The sequence below is a fragment of the Drosophila biarmipes genome, chromosome 3R (genome assembly GCF_025231255.1).
Source record: "Drosophila biarmipes strain raj3 chromosome 3R, RU_DBia_V1.1, whole genome shotgun sequence".
Taxonomy (NCBI): Eukaryota; Metazoa; Arthropoda; class Insecta; order Diptera; family Drosophilidae; genus Drosophila; species Drosophila biarmipes.
This window is the reverse complement of record NC_066616.1, coordinates 30,223,603-30,250,844: the sequence shown is the minus strand read 5'-3', so window position 1 is coordinate 30,250,844 and position 27,242 is coordinate 30,223,603. Positions and strand designations below refer to the sequence as shown.

General features: G+C 43.4%; 2 protein-coding genes and 1 long non-coding RNA gene across 24 annotated transcripts in view; 2 read left to right on the top strand and 1 right to left on the bottom strand.

Moving 5' to 3' along the window:
* The window catches only part of LOC108025263 (uncharacterized), a 67,449-nt gene extending 54,883 nt beyond the window's left edge, over positions 1-12,566 (bottom strand). For 2 of the 5 annotated variants that reach the window (XR_007764512.1, XM_017095623.3), the window contains exon 1: positions 9,332-12,566. Coding sequence is in view for 4 of the 5 variants with exons in the window: in XM_017095623.3 (XP_016951112.1) it covers positions 9,332-9,446 (115 nt within the window). In the remaining variant the exon portion in view is untranslated. The remainder of the gene's footprint in view (positions 1-9,331) is intronic. The other 3 variants (XM_044091087.2, XM_044091089.2, XM_050888498.1) reach the window with 3 other exon arrangements.
* A 1,183-nt stretch (positions 12,567-13,749) lies between these two features.
* The window catches only part of LOC108025175 (protein lap4), a 64,969-nt gene continuing 51,476 nt past the window's right edge, over positions 13,750-27,242 (top strand). For 11 of the 18 annotated variants that reach the window (XM_050889039.1, XM_050889036.1, XM_050889038.1 and 8 more), the window contains exons 1-3: positions 13,751-13,981; positions 14,663-15,065; positions 25,782-25,899. In XM_050889039.1, the coding sequence (XP_050744996.1) occupies positions 14,904-15,065; positions 25,782-25,899 (280 nt within the window). In that variant the 5' untranslated portion in view covers positions 13,751-13,981; positions 14,663-14,903. Of the gene's footprint in view, positions 13,982-14,662; positions 15,066-25,781; positions 25,900-27,242 lie in introns of all 18 variants that reach the window. The other 7 variants (XR_007764661.1, XR_007764662.1, XM_050889032.1 and 4 more) reach the window with 4 other exon arrangements.
* LOC127011578 (uncharacterized) lies at positions 19,434-21,747 on the top strand. The gene is made up of 2 exons (XR_007764663.1): positions 19,434-19,609; positions 19,711-21,747. It is a non-coding gene; the product is annotated as an uncharacterized LOC127011578 (long non-coding RNA).

The window sequence follows — 27,242 nt, the reverse complement described above, 5'->3', positions numbered from 1 at the left end:
CCTGTTGTTGTCATGGCGAGAAAAGCCAACGCAAACACGAAACTTAGACGGAGAAATTTCCTAGGTGGGATGGGACGAGCTGCCCGCTGACCAGCGGGAAAATCAGGAGGGGATCGGGGGCATTCCTGGGCACTGATTGTGTTGATTACGCTGACCCACTTCGCCTGCCAAGGCTCCTGCTCTTTCTTTCCTGGCGGAACTCGTGTGTACGAGGCTCCACCACCCCCTTTCGGTGCCTAGTCAAATTCAATGAACTCGAAACTTGCTGATAATACTCGCAATAATAACAATAATAGTAGTAATAATGTTGTTTTCAAATGACAGCACAGACACGGGGGAAAAATAATAAAGGAAAATAAAAACGAGCGGGGGCGGTGGGAATGGCGTTGTCACTCAAACTTGAACAAGAGTAGATAAATGGCATTGGCCGACCAGTCCTCCTACTTCTCAGTCCTCCGGCTATTCCTGACACCTAGATCTAAATATTACACAACGAAAAAAGAGGGATTTTCCACCATTTTTATTTTTACTTGAGTTTTTCCGGGTTTTTTAATACCAATTTTACAGAACTTGTTAACTTTACTTGTAAGGTTGATATGTGTAAAATCGATGTTATTGTCGATACCTTATCGATAAAAATGTAAATAATCGATGTTTCTATGTTTTTTAAGAACAAATAATATTTAAACCCGTCAGAGCACACAAAAATATGACATAGTTCGATACTTCACTCCATTGATTAGAATAAAATCCCTTGTTTTGTTATCGTCGATAACTTATCGATATAAATATAATAAAATCATGGATTCGGTTTACGCGTTGCCTTTAATCAACTAATAAAATTTAAAAAAAAAGCAATGCTTTGACTTGGGTAACACAACTCCTTATTTAAAGATTGTTTTTTTGTGTTCGAAATTCTTTATGTCAAAATCCCTTTTTAAGCTCGAAATTGCAAATGACAAACTTCTGTAAAATGTTCTATATTAATTTCTGTGCACTTATAATGTTTTCATAGCCCTAGGCATTCAGTTCACCCCACAACAATAACAAACTTCTTGAAAGTCGCGTTTATTTTTAATGGGCGAAGCATACACATAGATGGGGAGCCCGAAACATACTCAACACTCTGCCACAAATTGTTTTGTTTTCTTGGCCACACAGAGTGACTAGGCAGAAAAATAAAAGTTGGGACACCTCCAGCTTCACCTCCCCCAGATCAACTATGAAATCTGCTTTAATGCTCCAACTGGCCGAGCACATTTCGCTCGAAATGCCGGCACATACTAGTCAGTGCTGGGGGGTGTTCGGAGGTATTCCGGGGATTTTCGGGGGGCACTTGCCTATCGACATGATCGGACACAAAGTTCTTTGCCATTGGCGATTTTTTGTTTTATTCTTGCTTCCTTTGTGCTTTCTGTGTATTATTGTTGTTGGAGTTGCAACAACGCGGCAAAAGCGTCAATTACCGCTTCTGTTCACCTGTGCCTCCCCTTTGTCGCCACTATTTTTTCTCCCTGTTGTTTGTCAATAATATGCGTCATTCTAATACAAAAAAAACGAGAAAAAACAAATAACACGCAGAAAAAAGAAGGCTGGAAAAAAACTCGGCTTACACGTGGTACTACTTTTAATGGATTTTATTTGTACTTGCCACTGTCGGCCGAAGTTGCCCCCGAGGGGGCGTGGCGGGGCCGGTTCAAGTTGTAAGTGCTATTTCCATTGTTGTTCGCAAAGTGTTGCCGTGCTCTGTGTTCTGTGTTGTCGGTGGTGCTGTGCGTAAAGCAGTCAAACGGACAATGACAAACAATATTGTTCGAGAGCGGGGGATATGTAGGTATTCCAGCTCCGATTCCGGCGGAGGAACGAACCACTCAAATTGGTTGGATATATGGTGAGGAATGGCCCAACAGTTGGGCTGGTGGAGCGTGCGAGGGGCTTATAAATCTAGTCATGAATCGAACGAGTGATAGGCTAACAAACATGGTTTTAGTTTATTAGGATATTGTATAAGAGGTTCTATATGATTTAATATTCTAATATATCCAAAACAAACAATTTATCACAGCATACCATATAAAATGGAATTAGAAATGCAAGCCCCAGAGGTTTTACTTTAAATTCTCGATAAGAAAATGTTTTATCGCATCCCACAATGCCAGATTCTTCCAAGGTTGTAAAAGATCTTTATTCCTATTATGCATTTAAAAAAAATCTTTCCTTACCAAATATATAAAAAAAAACAGCTCAGAATTATATATTTCTTTAAAATTTTGTACATAAGTCAGAACCTGCCTTGCCAATAAAAAGTTCCATAAAGAAATCTTTAATTTTCCGTAGCTTTTTCTGCCTTTCATTCAGTACTTTTACCAATTCCGAGCAGCATCTGCGCCACACGTCGCTTTTGGCCGTAAACATGTGGACCTCTCGTTTATAAACACTAAACATATCTAATTGCCAAGGTATTAATACGACATTAAGGCTCTCCTGCCATTCGGGTCGCACACGCCTGCTAGTTGGCCATGGGAGAAAAATAAAGTGGGGGAAAAATAAAATCACTACGTCATCTAGGCCACGTTTGACAATGTTTTAGCTTCGGACCCAGTTTAGTTTTAAGGCGCGTTTCGGTGCGCCATTAAAGCCCCTCATTTTCCACCGTTTACGGCCCCGGCCCACACGCCCACTTTTCCGCAGAAACTTCAAGGCACGCCCGCCCCCGAATGGGAAATGGGGAAAAGTTTTCTAATGCGGCGCCACGGCTACGCAAATTCATGCCAACTAACTTCTAATAATAATTTTAATTGCCAAACGGCAAACGGCAGCACTCTGGCCATTATGGCGAAGTGGGGGCCTTTTTTTATGTTTTAATATATTTTTCCCCCCTCGCACTCCGTATTTTATATAAACATTTCGAAGAAGTTGACGCATGGCACATGTTGCAAGCAGGGGGCCTGGGGGGAAACATAAAATTTGAAATATCATGCTGACTAAGGGGGATATTTTCCACAATTTTTTCCATTTTATTCCAATTTCATATTTCTCTTTTAACTTTCTGTGAAATTCGCAGTCTCGAGCAGCCTTAATATGCTTATGTGCCAGCTGAGCGGAAAAGTACCAAGAGCAAAAATGCGTGCGTTCCCCCATTTGAAGTCAAGTTTACCCCATGACTTGTCACCTGTAATGAATGAAATTCAATGACATTTCTTGTTTTCCTATTAATAAACCACCTTTAAGTCGTCCGCCTGTCTGGGGTGGCGGAAAACCGTTTTCTAAACAACTTAATTTGTACGTTGTCAACATGATGAAGTACATAGTATGGTAGTAAACAAAAACTTTTGTCATCAGCGTCTAGACGACTTTATTAAGAAACACTTGGACTTGACCATATTTCTTAGTTTGTCATTTGGAAGGTAAAAACGTGTACACGCAATCCAGGTTGATGTGAAAATAATACGAATGTAAACAAGCTGAATAAATAGGAAAGCACGAACAGGGCTCTCAGCAAGATAGGGCTTTTAATTTGAAGTAACTCAACCTTATGGTTATTTTTAAAGAAGTTAAATATTTGGTCTGTTGCTGGGAGAATTGTACATCGGTAGAGCTATTCAAAGAATATTTTTTTATATCTTTATTTAAGGTGCTCCTGAAACACTGCCCATTTCATCACGCATTTCACACCTTTTGAGCTGCATTTTCCGCTTCATTAGTATGCCAGTAAAACGGAGGAACTCCAACTTTCTAATTGAACTAATAGAACTCGTTATATTTTTTATACGCGCCATCGCACGCGCCAGAAGATAAGAGTCCTGGCAAGTCCGGAGGGGGATGATTTCCGTATAATTGTCAGCGGAGGAAGGAAAAAGGGGATTTTCGCTCGACCCTCCTTGCCATTAGGAGATTATGAAATTTATAAAATATTTTCCCAAAGATTTTTCTCGCCACGAAAAGGCAAAAAATCGTTGCTCTCCTGCCAAGTGCTAACTGCCGTCGGGGGAAAGGTCCGCGATGTACTTAACTGATTTCCGAGAATTTTCACACAAACACAGCTGCACGGGAGGGTGTCCCTGTGTGTTCGTGTGGAGCAATCGGTTTAAAGCTGTCAGGGCAGCGGCAAGGATTTTCAATGAGGCCATAAACCGGAAACTGCTGCGAGTAATGCGACGCAGGATCCTCCCGGCAGGAGCATCGTCGTGTGGCCATTGCCAATGCTTTAATCAGAGCGAATGCCCTCCAAGAACACACACTTGGGTACATCGCAAGAAAGATAGTTGGTTAGAAAGATAACATCCACAGAGCAGAGTGCTGCGACAAGTTATAAAACCCATAAGATGGGAATTTGCACTACGGTATGAAAGCATGCCATGATAGCCTGAAAAGTTGGCAAGGGAAGTATAGCCTAGGATATGGTTATAGGATTGTGAGTTAATTATAAAGTTTGCTATTATATCTACCACTCTTATGCAATTTTATTAATATTTTTCCTTCTTTCCCCCTGTAACTGGCACACCTGTGCTGTTCTTCCTTATGAAAGACCCCTAGAAACTTTTCCACTTTCACATATCACGTAGGGGAGAAGTTTTTGTGAGCTTCAACTTTACCAACGCAAGGCATCTACTTATACTCGAACTTTTTTCAAAACCAATAAAAACTGAATAACTTAAAGGAAGAAATAAAATTCTAACTTTTTTTTACGATAACTCATGGCTATGTGGTTATTATTAAATGTTTGCAGAGATCAAACAAATTTTAAAAGAAATCAGTTAGTTAGTAGACCCTAAACGCCCTGTTATCATATGTTTTCTACGTTTAAAACCTAGTTTAAGTTTGACAAGAAATCTGGAAAATGTCTCATTACATTTGAAACTAAAAATTGGTTGTTTTACAAAGTTTTTGGGATAGTGTAGGGCCTTGTAGCTTGTTTTGGTGTCGCTTTTTGGGCTTAAAAGGCGGAGTTGGAGTGGAAGTCAGCTAGTTTCGGTCCCCGGGACCCTCCATCCCCGATTCCCCCCTTTGCGCCGAGTGTAAGCCGGCGCCTGGAGCATTTCAGGCTCATCGTCGTCGTAGTCATCCGCATCCTCATCCCCCAATCCTCCTGCTGGGTCGTAGTGGGGCACTCATCCAGTCAAGAGCGGGGAAAACGGCTTGCATTTGTGGTCTGGATGAGCCGATTTTCTGTTTTCTATTGCGGCCCCGGCAAAACGTTGACTCCTCAAGTTGTTATTTCAACTGTTTTTCCAGAAGCCCCGCCCCTCCCCCCCGTTTTCCCCGCCGAGGGTGTTGTTATTGCCATTTGTTGTAACGCTGCTTGAGATGTCAAATAGCTGAGCGGTCTTGCAGCAGCAGCAACAACAGCGAGAGCAGGAAGCACTTGAAAATTGAAATCAACCATTGGGGCGCCACTTTCGCAGTCGCAGTCGCCGTCGCCGTCGACGCCAGCGGAGACGCCAACGCAGCAAAAAACAAGAATAAAAAACAATAACATCTCAGCGCTGAACAAAGGTCCTCGCCTTGCTATTTGCATATGAATATGGAGCACTTGGAGGCAGCTTTTGGGTTGTTGCTTCCACAGGCTTCCACAGACTTCCACCTCCACTTCCAGCAAGAATAACATCAGCTGTACAACAACCACAAACGATTTGCTGTTTGGCATATGAATAAACCAGCAACAACAACACGCAGCCGCAAGGAAAACTTATTGCTGATGCTGTTGGTATACCCTTCTCCGGGGAAGGGTAGCTATCTTTGAGGGAGAAAGTAGCTTTTCCTTAGCATTAAGTTGGTTAAGGTTTATTTTCGGATTTTTAAGTTAAGGCATATTGCTGATATGATTTTAAAAATATTTAACATTTAAGGAACTCAGGATTCATTGTGGTCATTAAGGATATTTATAAAAGTAATATATGTAATCTGGTGTATCTATGTTATGTATCTAGGTTTAAACGACAATAGGAAATATTGATTTGATAGTAACTCTATTTTTTATCATAGGTATTTGTAGTTATTTCTATTAAATTTCATTTTAAAACCTTACTTAGGATCATTTAGCTCTTTAAATCTTTGAAATAAATATTATGCCTAAAATTGGTTTAGCAATTTTTCTTAATTTTCAAATTTTAAGTTTCACCACACTTTTAATTTAGATATTATAAAGTATGGAGACATTGGATTCCCAGAACTTTTATTTAATCTGTAAGGATCTTTCTACAGTTCCTAACAGTTCTGTTAACTAATTATTATGACAAATTATTACTATTATTACTAACAAATTATATGATTATATCTTGTAGATTCAACCATAACTAGCAATTTGAAATCCTTTTTACCCAGATAGAAAGCGTGTGTAGTGTTCGTTTTTGGTATGGAACCCCTGCCACCTCGTCTCGGTTGTTGATGCTTGGGATGTTGTGGGTTGCCCCATAGCTTATGGTTTGCCTGCAGTGTATTGCCGGCGGCAACAATAACGCTCAACGCTTGTTGCCTTTGTAGTTGTTGCTGCTGGCACTGGCGGCGGTGGGCGCTAGATGGCGCCACACGCCAGCGAAAATTGAATAAGAGGCTCGAGTTGAAGGCAATTGCCAAAGTAGGCAGGCAGGCGGAAGGCAGGAAGCCATCCCAATAGCAAGCACACACACTGGAAACTAAAGGAAGAGACTCCCACACACATTCCGGGTTTACACGGAGCCCTCTTTCGAGTTATTTCAGGAAAATAGGTTAAGAGTCCACTTATAACCCGAAACTAGCTATAGGCACCTATAACTATCCTAAAAATAATACAAAAAATATTAAAAAAAAAAACAATTTTTTGGCTCCTAATAATAATGCCCCATATCATTTGATAAACCCCTGTTACTATTAATTGTTTATTATTTTTTGGAGAACCACATATGATCCTTAAAATACTACAGTTTGCAGGTCTTCCTTTAGGATTAAATACATTATAAGATGATCAAGAAACCCTTCTTATAGCACATGCCTGCTCTAGTTGTCCCCTGCTGCTGTGCAAATGGAAAACTTTATGGAATCGTCCTGCATAAACGGGGTAACACCCACCCACACACCCACACCCGACACGTAACAAGGAAAAGTTATGTAGTGTTCTGCGCCATGTTCCTTCGGATACCTTCCTCCGCTGCTTTTCCTTTCCTCTTTTTCTTTTTTTTGTATTTTCCCCCGTTTTTGCTTGTTTTGGGTTACTTTGAATTTAATGGAAAATTTATTGACGACATGCCGCTTAGTCGTTTGACTTGGACTTTTGCCTTTGCCTGCGAGGCAGAGCCTCCCACCCAGAATTTCGCCATTTCCTGGCCCCCATCCCAGCTGCTCCGTCATGTGTGCAAAGTTTTCGCATTCGGTTTGCTTGGGCCGGGTTTCATGAACTTGCCCATGCCCTGCTCTCCGACTGATTCTTCCGAGCAATTGGGGATAAATAGTTGATGATTGTGTGTGGTCGGGGGCTGGGCGTTCCTGGGAGGCTGGCCAGGAGGCGGGGGAAGCTTCGGAAAAATCAGGCGGTACTGATGAATGAGGGATGACCGCTTGATGTGTCTCGGATTGATTGATTGCCCCCTGCAATCCAATATGTTGCAGGACGGCATTTGAATCGATTCATGCGGGTGGCTCGGGAATTACAGTAATAGCTCGCCATTTGCAAGGATATGGCCGGGCCTGAGGCGTTTCCTCGAAACCACTTGACAATTTTCCTCAATATTAACTCGCTAAGGGATGTCCTTTGTTCTATCTCACAATGATTAGTCAATGCGCATTTAATTTATATCTTTTTTTGCATTAAATATATGTTCTAAAAGTTATAAATTGATTTTAGAACTCATTTGCAATCAAGGATCATTTTTATGCACTCAGTTTCCTTTAAAATTGAAAAGTTATTCATTTTTTGAAGGACATTTCTGTGTAACAGCGGTGCACTTAAATGATTAAAGCTATATTATGGCTTTGAAATAAATAATCTCTTATGTTAACATAAATTTCCAGCGAGGGAATCGAAGCCTAAAATATACATGTATCGCTAAGAGCATTGACAAATTTTGGTATTGCAAAATAAATCAAACACCACTTTACATAAATGAAAGTTCCCTGTAAAGAAAACAGCCTATGTTGTGACCAGCACACATGACTTGGCCAACATCAAAAGGAAAACTTGAAAGTTTTTATTTGAATTTGCGGCTCTGTGAAATGGTTACATCAAGAACGTGGGAACGCTGCAGATGACTGGCGAGTGGGGGTGGCACCAAATGGGCCCAGAGAACCCACAGGTGAGGTCGGAATTGTCAGCTAATTGGCCGGCTAGAACAGAAGAGATCCCTAGCATAAGACAGACAAGCCGTCAACGTCAGGCCTTCGACTTGTTCACTTACAATAAATTAGAATTAGAGCCCCTCTTAGCCGAATCAACGACGCAATAGCCTCGCAATGGCCGGAGTACATGCAAGGGGACTATCCGGGAATCCTTGGGGTGCAGAGGCCCCCCCGAAAAGCAACCCCCGAAATAAAACATTCACCAGGGCGGCGGCAAGGGGTGGTTATCCCGGCCTGACGCCACAATCCTCAGCGGAATCGTGCCGCGGAAGAGCGAAAAACTTTTCTCGCGTGTTTTACCAACTTTAATATTTCATGTTGCTGATTTTCTTTATGGGATTTGGCCGTGGAAATCCCGGGGACAAACACCCGGGAACCCGAACACCCAGGGCACCCACACACCTCCGCCCCGACCAGTCTCAACCCCTTGAAACTCAACAAGTTTTTTTTCCTCTGCATGCGCTCCGCTGAGACTCTTGAAAAGACCCTTCGAGTGGAATGCGGACACGCCTGCCATGTTACGCCATTAGTTTATGATTATTGCCCGAAGTTTTGTGGGTCCCCAGCGGAGTTGCGACTGGCACTTTGGATCAGTGTTGTCAGCTATTTGGAACCAAGTTTAGGCAAGGCAAATTGCACTTAGGGTATGTAGCAAAACCATTCTAAATTCGGCTTGAGATATGCTTTCTGTCAGGTAATTGAGATTAGCTATTCACAAAATTCAGCGCTATTGAAAAAGGATTATTGGGCATGTTCCGAGGGTTGGAAATATTGTTTAAATACTTTAAATGGCAAGAAATTGATTTAGAATAATATTAAAACATTTGTAATTTTATCCTCCAAATCCTCCTTAATGCCCTCAGTAGCAAAACTAATAGTATTCCCATTACATTGTACCTAAAACGCAAGGAATCCCCTGAATAGCTAACAACCCTGAGGCCTAAAAGTACTCCGTTTAGGCCAGAACAACAGCCAAATTGGCAGCACTATGGGAAGTGTGGAAGGCGGCTACACAACTCACCTGTTGTCGACTCCTTGGTTAGTGTCAGTCGTCCATTGTGGTCGGTTAGCAGCAGCAGGAGCAGGATCTCAATCAGTCGAATCACGAAGAGGCGTCGATTGTAAAACAAACACATTGCAATCCCACGTCTGTTGTCACCGCTCTTTCCGGCTGGGGCTCCCCTTGCTCGTTGGGCCCAACCGCGATTGTAATTATTGTATTATATCTTTCTGTGCGACGCGATTATCGGAACGTTAACGAACTCTTCACGCTGCCAGTCAATTCGATTAGCAAGAGCATTTTCCCTCCATTGCTCCTCTCACTGCGATGTTCGGCTTCGGAAATGGACGGAAATCGGGGGAGAAATCAAATCACCGAGTTTTATTCACTAATCTAATGCACACACCCCCGCAAACAGTCGTGTGTGTACGCAAAAGTATGCTAATATATTTCGGGCACACGCATAAATATTTTACGCGAGCAACAGTGCGTATACTCAATTTGTTTAATAGTCCGCACAAACGGGCCGCCAATGTCATTTGTTTGTCAGCGCCCAAATCGGGAAATTGATGAGGTGGCAGGAGCAGCAGGGCCTGGTTCTGGGTCGATCAGTGCCCCAGGGATGTTAAAAAATGCGAAAGAGAATCATATTTTAGCTGCCCTTTTCTCGTGCAATTTTCCCATCAAATTAGATCTAACTGCGCAGGGAGAAGTTCAAGATTGAAGTTGTTTTTAATATTCCCTGATTTGCTTTACTACACTTTTGAAGCCATAAAGTTTTGGGGAACTCTTTTCGAAAGCCAACCGAAGTTCCTGTTGTTTTGCAAACTTCAATCATTTGCGTTCATGATTTCTCTAAGCCTCATTTTATGGGCCAACCTAGGTTGAACTGAGTTTTTAGGAGACTTTTAGACTCTTAGAAATAACAATATTATGAAACCTTTTCTATTCCGAAAGGCAATGAAAAGTCAGTCATATCAGTCAAGTTTATGGTTTTCCCTATCTCACTATATAGAAATAGGAGGATATATTTAAAATCTTTTTATAAAGAAATGATCTAATGTTTTTTTAGATATGCCATTGCCCTAACAAGCACATTTTCTTTAAAAGAAACCTTTAAAAAAATCGAAGGAAAGAAAGCAGCCCTTTATCCTAAAGCCTCAGCCTTTTTTTCTCCCTTTATTTCACTTCCTCCATCATCATCCTTTTATCGGCCTTAAATTTGTACCGGCTTTTTGTGTGTGCTTGGGTTTAAGCCTCGATAAATTCGCAGATTCTTCGGCTCAGATTCTTCAGCTGCCATTACGCACGCATCACCATAATAATGGTAGTGGTAATAGTCATAATAATGACGATGAGGCCGGTGATGATGCCACATAAAAGGCGGCGGGGCCCATTTCAATTTCAATTCCGCAAAAGGCGCGCGTATCTCCAAGATACATTTCTATCTCGAGTGCGCAAAAATCGCGCGGCAAGCCGAAGCTCGCCGAAAAAGTCGCATAAATGAATGCTAAAATATATTCCGGCGTCGCTGGCATTACTATTGTATTGTTTTTGTTGCTGCCTTTGCTATTTCAACTGCCAAAGGTTTTGCAAAAAGCAAAGCAAATCGCAGACAAACTTTTGTACGTATGACAATTGAAAAAAAACCCAATAAATCAGAGGAAAAATGCAAAAAGTGCTTGTGCGAATTTGAGCTTGGCTTTTTGTTTTGAGCACACGCAAAGATGAAAAATGTATATTTGTGTGTAGGAATTCTACGGATATGGTATTATAATAAGTTTATTTTGTCATTTTTTTATAATCAATAGTATTTGTGAGTATATTTTGGTACTAAAATGTATTTGTTGACAGGAAATCACACTGTATTATAGTTTTTCTCTGTTCATTTGCTTACAATAGCGACATAAACTGCTGCTTTGTTTACAACTCTTTGGAACATCCCTATATAATTTCAATTTTGGTAAGATAAAACCGAAAACTGGGAGATAGGCAAAAAGCCGGCTGAGCCAGGGAAATCACATTGGGGTAGTTGTTGTTATATAAAACCAACTGTATGCGAATTTTTGCACAGCGACGCACACACAGATACTCGAGCCCGCACACAGATACGCGGGCACGCACACAGGCCCAGAAGCAGGCGCTCAGGAAAGCAGAGAGCGAAGGAAGGACGAGTGGGGGGGGGGGGGGTGAACAAACGAATTTCAGCAACGACGCAAATTTCGATTTCCTCGAAATTTCTACCTTCTATTATGCTCGCTCCGCTGCCGGCTGCTGCTTCTTGCTGGGGCATCATATACATTTTGTTTGCAAAAAGGGAAAAATAAAAGGCAGGGCAAAAAACACACAGCGGCAAGAAGAAGCAACAGCAGCTTTTTTGTTGTTTTCTGCTAAGCTTTTTCTCCGCCGCCGCTTTGCTCCTTGCTTTTGCTCCTCCGCCTGCTTTTGCTTTTTCGGGTTTTGCTTTTGTCTGATTCTGCTTTTGGCGGAGTTTGCTCTTTGCTGATTTTGCTTCTGGCTGATTTTGCTTCTGGCTGATTTTGCTTCTGGCTGATTTTGCTTTTGGCTGATTTTGCTTTTGTCTGCTTTTGCTTTTTGGCTGATTTTGCTTTCTGCGGGCACAGCACAGCTTTTGTTTGGAACGGCCCTGCTAGCACGCTACCTGTACCTTCGGCTCTTCGCCACTACGCACATCCTTTTCGAGCCGCTTTGTTTGCTTGCAACTTCGCAACTTTCAACTGCGCCAGCCACTTTCTGCTTTTTCGGCAGTTTGCTTTTATTATGTCACAATTCGTTCGTCAGCCAGGACCAGGCACCAGCGAAGTCTTGTGCATTGATACAGCCAGTGAATCACACATTTTCGCTTTCATTAGCCCCCCGCTCGCGCCTTCTCGCTCTGGCCGGCCGCACCGGCTCCTGTTGCCTCCTCCCTCTTTTATTATGATTCCTGCTTCTTCTGCCGCTACCTTTGTTGTCTTCTTTGCATTTCCGCTTTGGGCTGCTGCTTCGCTCGCACTCACGCACCCAAACACCCGCAAACACACACGCGGTTGTTGTTGTTCCAGCTTGTTTAACGTTTGCTTGCCGCACACAGCACACACACAGCGGCGCGCAGAAGTCGCGAATCCACAAGCGCCGGCGAAAATTACTCGAGAAATGCGGCCGCAATTGCACGAGCGACGCAGCAAACACGTCCAAACAATGTATCCGCCATCGGGGAACTGCGAGCGCCGAGCTTTGCCGCCGCACTTATGAATGGAGCAGCGGCTGCCGGTTCGACACATCGCTGCCACTCACGGCGCGCCGAGCCCGAAAGTTCCCCATCCCCAGGGGCACGCCGCCAGCTGCCAGATCGACGCAATTACTTGGGCGCTCCCTTCGAAGGAACCCTGTGTGTAGTATCATAAGTAAATATATAAAAATAGTATGTTATTGGAACTTAGAGTCCCTAGTATTATAGAGATTTTCTGGCAGAGTTCGTATGTTCTGAAAGCAATCGCTTTGCTTTTTTCTTGCAATTATAGCACTTAATTTTTTCACAAGAATTCAAAGTTTTAGAAAGCGTTTATCTCCTTTAATTACTTTGTATTTTTATTATTCTATTCTAACTATTCAGAAGTGGAGTAAATTCAATTTTTGGTCCACCCAAAAGCTCTCCGTACTAACGGCTTTGAGAGAGGGCGAGAGACTCGAAAGCAGCTTTGGCTTCACTTGTGGAACGGAACGGACTGAAACAACATCCATTACGATAGTATTTACCTTATCGATAACACCGTCCTAACCTCCTCATCTCCAGAATTGACTTGAGCGCGCTTTTTAAAGAAAAATGGAACGATGGAATATTTTAGTCCTAAAAGTAAGCACAAAGTATTTATTTAAGTATTTAAGTAAGCTGAAAGATGTTTGAAATTCGGGTGTGACCGTACCCCTGCGGAGAAATATACCCCAAGGGAAGGCTGCGCATGCGCATGGAAAATACCACTAAACGCAAAAATGAGCGTAAAATACTGCCCATCGCTCGACCAACACCTACGCGGTATTTCCAATTTAGCTACTTCCCCCTGTATAATATGTAGTTTAAAACTGAATAAATAACCATATATTTTGGTTTTTAATATTTTTATTACTTTTTTTACATCTGAATAAAGGCGCCAACTACACAAAACCTTTAGAATTGGGCCACACTGCCGCTTTCATAGCGAATATTGTTAGGATTCTTAATTCTACTAATAAAGAAAGAGATACGTCTTAAGATTTAAAGTTACTTATCTCATAAAGAAAAAATAGGAATAGCTTCAGTTCAAATATCGATAGGTTTCAGACAACAGAGGAATGTTAGCTAACATTTGCTATCGGAGTGACCGTTTGTGTATCCAAAAAAAATCTAGAAATGGCGTCTGGCGCCGAGGTATGTTGGATCCACGACGCCGCGGCCACACCGTCCAAGTTGTTGTTGTTGCGCGGCCGAGGAAAAACGGAAAAATTGGAAACGCGGATGAAAGCAACGGTGGTTTTCGCCCGATGCTCGTGATTTTCGACCGCTTTTGAGTGAAGAGAAAAACCCGCCTGTTTCAGTGCGTGCGAGTGTGTGTGTGTGCGCGCGCGTGTACGTGTTCGTTTTCCAGACGCGCCCCGCGATTTCTGTGCTGCCGAGTGGCCCCTGTAACTACAGTAAATACTCGCGCGGACAACGCGCTAAAGCGTGCGAAAAACGCAGGGAAATCGCCCTCTCTCTCTCTCTCTCTATCTCCTTCCTCTTTGCTGATTTTTCGCCGCCTCAGACTAGCATTTTGTTGTTGCGCAGCCTGCGTGTGTGTGTGTGTGTATGTCCTGCGTACGCCCGCGTGTGTGTGTGTGCGCGTTTGTGTGAATTCCAAAACATACGCCGCTGCACAGTGGGCCCAAGGAACGACGTAAAGTAATGCCAACTCGAGTTCCCACTTCGAGGGCCGGCTTTCGGGCTTTCCTCCTCTGTTTGGGTGTGTCGCCCTAATGTCAATTTTCCGCTCGAGTTTTCCCCCAGTTCCAGGGGAAGCAACAAATGCGCTGCGCTTCTTTGTTGACCAAACTACGTGATGCAATGCGTTTTATGGCATTCCAACCAAGTGCCAATTAGAATTGATTATTATTCATTACCTCGCTTATTACGCACACAGCCGCCCGCCTGCGTGTGTGTGCAAGCGGCTCTCTCTCGCTCCCGCTCCCACTCCCTCTCCCTCTCTCCCAAACAAACTCCAGCAACAACAAAGTGGCAAGGCCAGGCAACAAAAAGTAGCTCCCATCCTTACGTTTTCCGTAACGCAACGCAATGCCCGACGTAGCGGGCCAAATAAACACAAATAAATTGTTTAGTTTAATTGCAGTGCAAAATGTGGGCGAAACGTGTGCGATAAATCAAGGCCCGGCGGAGAGAAAAAAAGTGTAACTAGCCAGGTTGAGAGACAACCGACGATCAAAGCGAGCGCTAAGCCACATATATCGCGAAGATATAGCACAGACCACCCCCTATTTTCCCCACCCCATCAGACAAAAAACCGGCAAGACGACGTCCAAGAAGAAGCAGACGCAGCCGACGCGGCCGAAGACGAGCAGCATGTTCAAGTGCATTCCCATCTTCAAGGGCTGCAACCGGCAGGTGGAGTTCGTGGACAAGCGCCACTGCTCGCTGCCGCAGGTGCCCGAGGAGATCCTGCGCTACTCCCGGACGCTCGAGGAGCTCTTCCTGGACGCCAACCACATCCGGGACCTGCCCAAGGTGAGTGAGGAGCAGGGCGAAAGACCGGGGAAAAGTGTCTCAGGGGTATTTTGGGGGACTTTCGGGAGGAGAATGGGGAAATCCTTGAGTGGTACTCACCTATGAGTTGGTTCCAGTATTTCGGTTTTCAATTTTAGATTTATATCATATAGTATAGTATATCATATAGTATTGAGTGGTACTCACCTATGAGTTGGGTCCAGTATATCGGTTTTTAATTTTAGATTTATATCATATAGTATTCACCGTGTTTTAAGGAATACGCGGACCTGGAAAAAGTATCTCAGGAGTATTTTGGGTGACTTTCGGGAGGAAAATGCGGAAATCCTTGAGTGGTACTCACCTAAGAGTTAGTTACAGAATTTCTTTTATATCATTTTACCTTTATATCATATAGTATTCAGCGTGTTTTAAAGAATATTCGGGAATTCTTGAGTGGTACTCACCTATGAGTTGGTTTCAAATTAAGGTTTTCGATTTTACATTTATATCATATAGTATTCAGCGTGTTTTAAGGAACACGGGGAAATCCTTGAGTGGTACTCACCTATGAGTTGGTTCCAAATTAAGGTTTTCGATTTTAGATTTATATCATATAGTATTCACCGTGTTTTAAGGAATATGCGAGAATACTTGAGTGGTACTCACCTAAGAGTTAGTTACAGAACTTCATTTATATCATTTTACCTTTATATCATATAGTATTCAGCGTGTTTTAAGGAACACGGGGAAATCCTTGAGTGGTACTCACCTAAGAGTTAGTTTCAGAATTTCGGTTTTCAATTTTACATTTATATCATAAAGTATTCTCCCTGTTTTAGTCGCTCCGAAAGAAAATACCCTTCCTTTAATGTTTTATATTCTCTATATGGAGTTACTATTATAATAGGAGTAAGAATATCACCCAAAGCAGTAAGAATGTTAAAAGCTGATTAAAAAAATGTATAAAGTTAAATACTGGGAACCTCTTATATATATAGTTACCTATAGTAATGATAGTAATATTTCTAAAATTTTATAAATTAAAATACTTCGAACCTGATATATTATATATATAAAGTTACTTTAATAATAGTAACATTCATGCTTCTTCGGCAAGTGCTAGTTTCCTATATTCTTAGCTTATTCCTAAATTCAAATTTCACTTTCCTCCTACCATTTCCCATAGTACAAAAGCAACTCCCACTTATTATAATTATTTATTACTTAACGCAAAGTGCGGGAGAATTCGGGCCAGGGAAGGCCGACTGAATCTCAACTTTGGGCCGCTGGGTGGTGCAAACCCGCAAATGTCATAGTTCAAAGTGCGTGGGATATTGAATAAATTCCGCCGAGTCAGGTTTGGCTCCGGGAGAGCCACCCACATGAACTAGTGGGTGGTAAATGAAAATTAAATATTAATAGATGCAGTGCCTGTATTAAAACATGGAGATGCGGAGTGGGCTTTGGCAGGAAAGCCACAGGTAAAAGCAGAATATTTATGCTCCTTTTGTTTGCCGGATTGTGAGTGGCTTTGACTGGAATCTAAATGAATTTCCAACAGTATAAAGAGGAAAATAATAAAATATTTAGCAAAATATTTATGTTTATATATCACTGTATAGATACGAAAAGAGAGATGATACTGCACTTATAAAAAATATTTAATAGACGGCTGGCCACTCCGATGGGGATTGTTTGATCTGCTGGAAGCCTCTGTTTTTTATCTGCTTAACAACTTGGACGACGGCCTTGTCTGGCTCGTCCCTAAGCTCAAGGGGTTGATGGCTGGGCACGTAGTTCGCCTTTTGCATCCCCGGGTGCGTTGACCCCGCCCAGGGCCGTTCCCCGCCTGCTTTCCACCAGCTCCCTTGGTCAGCTATCTGCTGGAGCATCGCGGCATTTACCATTTAACCAAGACAACAATTACCGCAGAGAAGAAGCCCCCCCCTTCCGAGGTGGCGGAAGTCTTTAATTAATGCGGGAAATGGGGGGCAAGGAGTGCCCAGGCGAGTGGCTCTTCTTTGACAGCCCGGTGCAGTCATAGTGGGGAATGGCTGCATAATTGAATCTGCAATTACGCAATGGCGGTGATCAAAGCCCTCCGCCGCGGCAGAGGCATTCTAATTAGTGGCCAAGTGCCCTGATAATGGCCACACAAACGGGGTGTGGTCCCCGGCTCGGTTCCCCACTGCCAAATAATTCTTTCTGCTGGCCGGTGAATAATTCTGTCGCGCTTGTTTATTTGGTCTTCCCCCACGCCCGCGGTCTTCCGCCTCGATTGCAGCTGTTGGGTAAACAAGTAAACAAGGCAGTCGGACATAAACATTAGGACCATATCTGTAGCTGTATCTGTAGCTGTATCTGTAAGTGTATCTGTATCTATGGCCATTGCTCGTTGACATAGCAACAAGTTGTGGGCGCGGGAAGGGCGGCAGATACATCTCTGGTTGCAATTCATTTGCGGTCAGCCCTCGAGAGTCTGCCCAGAGTTTGGCCGGAGTTTTCCTATGCAGCTTAGTTAGTTTTCCCCCAGGTTCTCATCGGGCTTCCTTACCGCTCAGCCGCACTCACTAATGAACTTCCAATGCAAATTCAGCTCCAGACCGCTCTACCCTCCATGCGCCGAGGCAGCCACATGTTGCAACCGCAGCAGCAGCAGCAGCAGCAGCAGCAGCAACTACATGTTGCTGCCGGGCAGGAACGGCAACATCGCATCTACAGCCACTACAGTGCTCTAGTCAAGTCTCCCATATAATGATGATGTTCTGCCGCCGAGTTCGTTTGAATGGCGAACCGAATGACAGCGGCGGATGTGATTGTTGCTTCAGTTTAGCTTCTGCTGATGGAATCGCCCGACTCGGCTCAACCCTTTTTGTGGACGGGATTGTTGAGAGCGGTACACAATTTCCGCGTTGTCATAGCATCGACGAGTGGGGAGGGTACACCGCAAGAAAGGCGTACCAAATTCGGATTGAATGGCTAAAAAATCATTGAAACTGGGCGGCTAGAGACTCAAATAACACCATATTACGAATGCCTACATTTTATTTAAAAACCTTTTCCCGATTTTCTGACTATTTTACCATAGTTATTTTTTACTATAAGTACAAAAAATATAAATATATGTTCTTTACAGAATTTATATTTATTTAAAGGTAATGCTTTTTTATTTATTCATTTTTTGTTTTTTTAATGACACTTTTTTTGGTGTTATATTAATTTCTAAAAGCTTTTTTGAAGTGCACTAGAAGACTGTCTTCCTCAATTGAATCGTTGTTAACTCGGCGACAATCTGCCTCAATCTGCGGCCGTTCGTTGGCTTTCATCAGATGGAGTTGGCTGGCAATTGAATGGGAAAATGCTATTTTAAATTTAGCATTTTCCGCAATCATTTAATGGGCTTCTGCCCCTCCGCCGCCTTTCCCCCCCGTATAATTGGTAATTTGCATGATGCAACTGCTCGATTTGGGGCCCCTCGTCGCTGAGTTACTGTGTGCGGCAGAACCTACCCCAAGGAAGCGCCGTGGCCACAACTCAGAGCGAGAAACTGGCTTCTTCAGGCTAATACTAACCAGCCGAGAACCCACACCCGAGCCCACTCTGCTGCTGGCCCCATTCATTTGGGCCAATTAGTCACGCTCGGAGATAAGATACCGGGTAATCACCTTATCGCCTGGCATTGCCCCAATGGGCCTGGGGTTCAACCTGCTTGGGAGACCACCTACACCTCCCCCTTCCGGTTCGCTTTTCTGGCTTTCGCAACCTGAAGCGGAGCAGGTGCCTTTTCTTTTCGTTTTTTGTATTTTGTTTTGGAGGGCAGGCGACCGGGGCTCTTGTGAAAACTTAACCGGCAGTATGGCTATTGAACACACAAAGAAAAAAAACACTGAGCCAAGCGGCAATGACATCATTTGGTAGTAATCGCGCGTACCTGACACAGCGAACTCGACAACAGCCACGAAAACTGCCAACAGCCAGCCAGAATCTAAAATGGCCGACCGCTTTTAGTGAGTTTGGCTAAGTGAATGCTACCACTACCCACCGCATTACTTGGCTTCAACACCTGCTGGTTACCCCCAAAAAATGTACAAAAAAAGATACCAAAACTTTGATTTGCCAAATTTTGGGTTGTTAATTAAGCTTGGGAGATTTTATGGCATTTATTTATTTATGGATTTGTTGAAATTTTTTCAAAAAGATATTTTTTTAAGTTAAAATAGAAATTGAAAGTTACAAAAAAAAATAACGTTTAAAAATTACTACTAAATATAGTGTTTTTTTGGGTTCTTACCCTATCTTATATTTGAAAGACCACCGCGAAACCGCAATTTCCTGATTCTAAATATTTATTTTCTAATTAAATATCGGTGCTAGATTCAAGAAAAACAATGGTTTGCCCCATCCCTAGTTAGTTCCAAATGTCGATAGTTTCAAAAAGTTGTGTGAAAGTAGGCTTTGACTTCACCGTTTTCCTACTTGCCTATGCCGAGAACTGTTCATGCTCAGTCTAACTCAAGCCTCGGAACAGCGCAGTACAATTATTTTTTTTTTTTGTGTTTAAGGTAAAACATTTTCTAGAAAATTTTTTTCATATATTTTTTTTGTTTAACTTTTTACCTAAACATATTTTCGGTACCAAAATTTCTAATTGACGCGTTACTAGTTAATAGATCCGTTTACGCCAACGAAGTTGGACGGGGACTATCAAAGGAGTGACTCTTTGCTGTTCGAAGGCATCGTTCGCAATTCGGAAGAATCTATAGACGAAGAACTCGGGCAGCCACCATCTAATGAGTCGTTCTTCTCTCGGCCGTCTGAAGGACACTGTTCGCAATCCTCAAGAATCTCCATGGACGCAGAAAGTGCTTTTTTCATTTGCCGGATGGGGTGACTACCCTATTTTTCGCAATTCAGACGTAAAGGCTTTTCCACCGGTTCATCGAAGAAAATAATGCGGAAGAATCTATGGACGAAGAAGAATTCTTCTCAAGAATCCGTCTGGCTCAACGAAGTCGGGCAGCAACCATCCAAAGGGTGACTCTTCTCTCTGCTGCTCGGCGGAAGTCCTGTTTCACTACTCGCAATCTGGTAGAGTTCCACTGCCATCTTCCTAGAATCTTCTCAAGAATCCTTTTGGCTCAATTCGCAATTCCGTCCAATCTGCATTGACGACGAAGCCCCCTGTCACTGCGTGAACAAAGTCTGTAGCCGGAACCACAACATCCTGGCACTGTTGGTTCTTCGGCACTAACCCGGCGAATATGCGAGTCGGACGAATCACCACAGAAGGTGTAATCAATCATGGGATGGTCTCTGCCGGCTTCGTAGATCCAGTGGATGAGGGCTATTCCAGAGGGAAAGGTCGTCTTCCGCTGGCTCTGCAAAGCCGGACAAGGACTGTCCAAGGATTGAATACTCCGTCAGCGGGGATTCTTAAGCTTGGCCGGTTCCCCAACAAGCCGAGGGATCCTCAACCATCGGAGAAGATGCAAAAACTGGACCCAGGTCTTCCTTTACCATTGGAAACACCGGCACTACTTCGGCGAACTGGTCTGGAATTAGAAAGCCTCCCGTTACTAGATGAAGCAACTACAAAATACACCACCCCGGCGATTATGAAATTCGGACGAATCCCCACAGAAGGTGTAATCAGTCATGGGATGGTCTCTGCCGGCTTCGTAGAGCCAGCGGATGATGGCTATTCCAGAGGGAAAGGTCGTCTTCCACTGGCTCTGCAAAGCCGGACAAGGACTGTCCAATGATTGAATACTCCGTCAGTGGGGATTCTTAAGATTGGCCGGTTCCCCAGCAAGTCGAGGGGTCCTCAACCATCGGAGCAGATGCAAAAACTGGACCCAGGACTTCCTTTACCATTGGAAACACCGGCACTACTTCGGCGATCTGGTCTGGAATTAAAAGGCCTCCCGTTACTAGATGAAGCAACTACAAAATAAACCACCCCGGCGATTATGAAATTCGGACGAATCCCCACAGAAGGTGTAATCAGTCATGGGATGGTCTCTGCCGGCTTCGTAGAGCCAGCGGATGATGGCTATTCCAGAGGGAAAGGTCGTCTTCCACTGGCTCTGCAAAGCCGGACAAGGACTGTCCAATGATTGAATACTCCGTCAGTGGGGATTCTTAAGATTGGCCGGTTCCCCAGCAAGTCGAGGGGTCCTCAACCATCGGAGCAGATGCAAAAACTGGACCCAGGTCTTCCTTTACCATTGGAAAAACAGGCACTACTTCGGCGAACTGGTCTGGAATTAGAAAGCCTCCAGTTACTAGATGAAGCAACTTCAAAATAAACCACCCCGGCGATTATGAAATTCGGACGAATCTCTACAGAAGGTGTAATCAGTCATGGGATGGTCTCTGCCGGCTTCGTAAAGCCAGCGGATGATGGCTATTCCAGAGGGAAAGGTCGTCTTCCACTGGCTCTGCAAAGCCGGACAAGGGCTGTCCAATGATTGAATACTCCGTCAGTGGGGATTCTTAACATTGGCCGGTTCCACAAGAAGACGAGGAATCTTGGAACTCCGAAGAGGGGTCCTCAACCATCGGAGCAGATGCAAAAACTGGACCCAGGTCTTCCTTTACCATTGGTAACGCCGGCACTACTTCGGCGAACTGGTCTGAATTTAGAAGGCCTCCCGTTACTAGATGAAGCAACTACAAAATAAACATATCTTACATTTTATCTACTCGTCGTATCTAGTCTTTTATCTTCCTGCGCTGCGTAGGAATCTCTAGAATCTGCCTGCTTAATCCCAACATTGTAGCCTTAATAGCTTTCCAGATCACAGCGTCAATTTCTGATGCAGTAGCAAACCTATCAACAGTTTCTAGGCGCCTTTACAACCGCGAGACGAACTGTACTTCACTTGTGGAATTCCTCATTCGATTTGTTTTGAGTTTTTCATTTCGTTTTCGTTACACGGCGCATTCCCCATCGCTTACCACTTTTATTCTAGCCCCTACTGACGGGGCTTGTGCAAACCGGTTTGCCTATAAATAAATAAATGTTCTCCACTTAATTGTTTGTGAACGCTTGTGGCCAACTACTGGGAGCATTTTGTTCGCAGCTGTTTAAAATGTTGTTTGGCCAAAATAATGCGTTCTTAGTCGGAGATTCGGCCAAGATGCAGCCCAGATTTATGGCGTTTGATGTGCGTTGCAGTTTCTATTTATTTGCATCTAAAGAAGATACTACATTTCCGAACCAGCTGTTTGGGAAACGAGCAGCGGTTAAGTGCTTTTCCGCTGACTAGCAGTTGTATCTTTTATTTTTTATCCGGTGGCTGCATCGTCTGCAGGCGGCCATAAAGAAAGTCGTTGGCTGGCTTGTTGGCCCGTTGGCATTGGCATGACAAATGCATCGGGAGGCACACACAAACAAGCAAACAAACAAGCGCTTACTGCACTTGGGGCTGCAAATGCTGGATAGAAAAATGAAGATGTACAGATTGGAACAGGCGCCCAGATACACAAAGGCAGACGCTACTGCGATTCCGAAATCCCCGATTCCGATTCCTTCTGCGGATGCCACTGGAGAAGCTCGCCAGCTCGTGTCTTGCTTGTTCGACGATTACACATATTTGTATATTTTTCGACTCCTCTGTTGCTGTTGCAGGGGCACAGGCATCGGCAGCCATTTGTATCTACTTACAGGGAGAAAAATTGGGGGACTTAAAGAAAAGGATTTATAATTGATTTGGCACATAATCTATTGAAAGAAGTGCCCCTTTATTCTACAAAATTTAAGAAAATTGTACAATGAAAAAAAAAATTGTACAAAAATGTGAATAGAAGGCAGTGTGTATTGAACACGGGACTTCGCCTTCTTATCCTAGTCTATTGCTCCAAACTTACTTGAGGTGCCAAAGATACAGGGTTTTTTTTAAATTATAACAAAATGTTAACCTTAGATTGTCAAAGCCTTGGTTTTCAAAATAAAATACCTTAAAATGTTTTCTATCAGATTTTTTTTTATTAATTATTTTTTTCGTTGTTGTTTTAACTCCAGTGAGTTCCAGGCTGAGTTACTCTCTAAAATTGTGGATCTCCTTAAACGATCTTTTTTCTCTGTGTACTTGTATCTCCACTGCGGCGTGAAATACTAAACGTAGTCGCAGTCTTCAGTTCCAGCTCTGCACATAATTGCCGCTGTCCGCCTGTCTGCACTGTCTGTTCTCCGCTTTTCTGTGTTGTTGGCTGTTCTAGCTCAGCTGGTTTCGGCGGCTGTAGATGCGTCCGTTGAGATACATATCCGTGCCGAAAAATGTATCTAGAACCCGTTTTCGCGGCGATTGCGCTGCGTTTTCTGGGCGCCTAGTCATTTGCAACATGCACACACCACTCGCCAACTGCGACTATATGTTTTATATGGCTAGCTGGCCATATGTCTGTACGTGCGTACATCCCCCTGGCTTCGAGAACTGTGTGTGAGTGGGCCAGATACATTTGGCTTTTCAGATTACACTTGCAGATACACTGGGGCACATTAAAAAATTGCTGGCGGGCAGCGAAGCGCACATTTCCATAAAGCCCCGTCGGAACGACGTGCTCAGAGGTCATGGTTCAGTGCAGTTGCACTGGATTCGCTGTGGATACTGGACGCTGGAATCCGGAAAATGGAATCCAGTTCTATTAGGATGGCTTTTAGGCAGCGCGCAAATTGGTTTTGCCGGCCAGGCTTTTAACAATGCCAAATTGAATTGTTTTCTATACCATGGTCTCTGTGCGCGGAGATAAAGTGCCCGTTGGCCGTTGGCCGATGGCCGGGCCAGAAATCGAATTATGCACATGATGTGGATGCAGCTCAAACAGCCAGCAACTTGTCTGCGTTGTCTGTGATGCAACCTCGAACTGTTGTTGGCCTGGCCCGAAGCGAGCAGCAGCCACTGCCACTTGCTGAGCGCCTGCTCCGACTAGATACAATAGTAAAAGTGTGCTTCCGAGTGAGTGGCTCTGCCGCATACCTATATATCTAGCAGGCAAACTGGTAGTTGGTAGTCGGTACTCTGCACTCCGCACTCGTACTCATGGCTATATATGCCGGCCGGCAGACCGACCGGCCGGTAATTTATGGCCAAGATACATACAACAAGCCCGAGTTGCAGCGTGGGCTTTTGTTGCTCGGCTGGGTGGCAAATGAACAGGCGGCAGGGGGAGGGGCCGGCACTTGGCGAAAAGTTTACAATTCGCATTCATTTTTATTGTCGTCATGCCTTGTCCTCGTTTTTGTCTCTCGGCCATTCCATTCTGTTGCCCCTTTTTGTGGGCCATTTTCATATGCAAGTTACGTTTCAGCCTGCCTGCCCGCTGCCTGTCTTCCTGAATTTTTCCTACATTTTTTTTGTCGCTGACAGTTGCAACTTTTTGACGCATGATTTGTTGAAAGGCTTTTCGCTTTTCGCTTTTTCCCCGCATAAATAGCAAACGGAATCTGGCCATTGTAGGTGGCCAAAAGCAATGCAGCTGACACTGATGGAGCCTAAGCCGCTTTGTCTTTCAAATAAAAGCCCCTTGTTCTGGGTCTTTGTTGCACTGGCCAGTGGTTTTTCTGACATTGAGGTTTCCTTCAAGCTAGAGGTGCATACTTTAAGTATAATTATAATTCTTCTTCTATAACTGTGAAAATGTAGGGTCTTTATAAATAGACTGTGATAAAAGCGAGCCCTATTAAATCACCACACAACCTTATCAATGTGCTTTTAATAAAGCTTATTTACCTTTCAATAAAAATTGAATAGTATGAAATTTTAATAGTGTTATTCAAGGGGATTGTTGATTGTTTTTTTTTTAAAGGTTATTGCCATATTTATTTCTTTTTCCACATATATTATTTATGAATATTAAAATATCATGTTTGTGTAAATCATTCCGCTGGATATCAAATGGTATTTATGGTCTGCCGTTCCCAAAAAAAAATTCCTTTCGATTTGTATGACCATAAATGCCCACAAGCCAGTGTGTCTTGGCCGAGGTGCGGAATTCGCTTGTTCAGTGCCCCAAAAAACTGGGTCAACAACTCCCAGGCACTTGGCCACTTCTATTGTCATGTGGGGCAAACAAAGAAAATAACAAAAAAATGCCGAAAAAATAGAAAGAATTTAATAAACTTTACGGCCACAACTACGAATTATTTTCATTATTCTGCGGCTCTGGTGGCGACTGCTCTTTTGGGTTCTTTTGGGTTCGCCCCGAGTTAAGAACCCCGTGTTCCAAACAACAATGGCCGATAAAAATCGCGCTGGCAGAGCAACAAAAGCAGCGGCTGTTAACCTTGAGGTCTATGACTCAGCAAAGTCAGTGGGGGGCGCAACTTTCTTTCCCCCACCACCCCAAAAAAAGAGAGATGAGTAGGTACTACTCCACATTGCAGGAAGGTCAGGGTACGGGTCTGTTTGGCATTCGGTATTCCCTTCACTTTGGAAAGTCCGGAGTGGAGTGCCAACATAATTTACTTCGAAATTCGGAATCGAAGTCGTGATTTTCATAAATGAATTGTTGGCGACATGTCGATCTGTCTGGCTGGCAGGGAAAGCTGCGGCTGGCGAGGATTCTAATGGTAAAGTGACTGTTTGGACGGGTCACGGCACTAACAAATGACAACCCCTCGAGGATTTATGACCACGAAAACGAACCAACTGAGCTGCAATCCCTGGCTTTGTCTTCCGAGCAGTCGTGCTGAGGTCTAAATCTTGTGTTTTCCCTCTTTCGTGCTTGCAGAATTTCTTCAGATTGCATCGCCTGAGAAAGCTGGGACTGAGTGACAATGAAATTGGCCGCCTGCCGCCGGATATACAAAACTTTGAAAATCTCGTCGAGCTAGATGTTTCACGCAATGGTAAGTCTTTTGAGAATAAATATAATAATACCCATAAACATGCAACAAGTGCCCATGATGCTCTAAGTGACATTGATGGACTATGGCTCTCGCTTTTTTTCGGTTAAACATTAAGATGGACAGTGATTGCATGATTGAATGACGGCATGAGGGGGGCTGCGATATACATAAATCCATCGAGTGCCACACGAAATGCAACACAATATGATAATTGCATCTGTGGCATTGATTGGCCTGGTTTTGTGCGGATAAATACCACATCTGCGGTGGCAATTGATGAGCCTGCAACTGAATCAGTATATCAAATGATGCATTCAGCTTTCTCCCACGTTGTGGGCAGGAATATCAACCTAATTAGCGAAAATGCAGAGCTGTCAACCTACGTGGTTGCTAATTGCATTTGTTGCGCACAATTTCAAATGTAATATAATATTAAAGCGCATTTTAAACTATAATCCCCTGGTTAATACAAATTCCACTAATTCTTCTGAATAAAATATTATAAAATCACTGGAAAAGCAGATAAAACAAACAAAACATTTAAAATTAACTAGATTTAAAAACCTATTAAATCATATTTAATGACTGCTCACTAAGTCTAAAAGTATTCCCAAACTTTGCTCATCCAATACCTTCCCTAGTCATCCAATCACTTCCCTCGACAGCATTGTTCTGGTTTTCCATTAAAAGCGCTCTTCCTGCTCTTTTATCTTGTTAAATTGCTCTGTATTACGGACTTTCAACGACTTTAAACTCAATTTAAGTGCAAACAATTGCATTGTCTTATCTCTGCTGGCGCATGCAACATCCGTATTGCCGCTGCTCTTTTCATGTTCCCTACAAGTTGCTCCTCAAACAAAGAAGATGCAGCTGGGTTTTAATAACTTTTCCCCAGCGAAACTTCTGTACGGCCCGTGTAGATACGCACAACCACCGACTCAATCAGCGGCATACCAAAGGCCCCCGCATATATGCATTTTCCGCTCAAGCGAGCATAAATCCGTAAACAGAAACCCGTAATTGGAGTCAAGTGCAGCTCTCAGGCCAAGCCGCTCGCACATATCATAATAATGGAAACAAAATATATGCATATACAGAAAATAACTTGGATAAGTAAATCAACTGCAGGGGAAGTTGAGGCTTTAAAACCCGAACCCCTGTACTTGACAATCTCCATGGCAACTATACAACTCGCCTGCTTTCGAATACCGATTCGCTCATTCATTCACAGCCCCTGAAATTATATTATCGACAATGACGTCGATGTGATGGCGCTTCCCATTTCCGACCAAAGGTTTCGGTTTCACTTGGTCGCAAAACGAAAATCAGCAACTCTGCGAGGC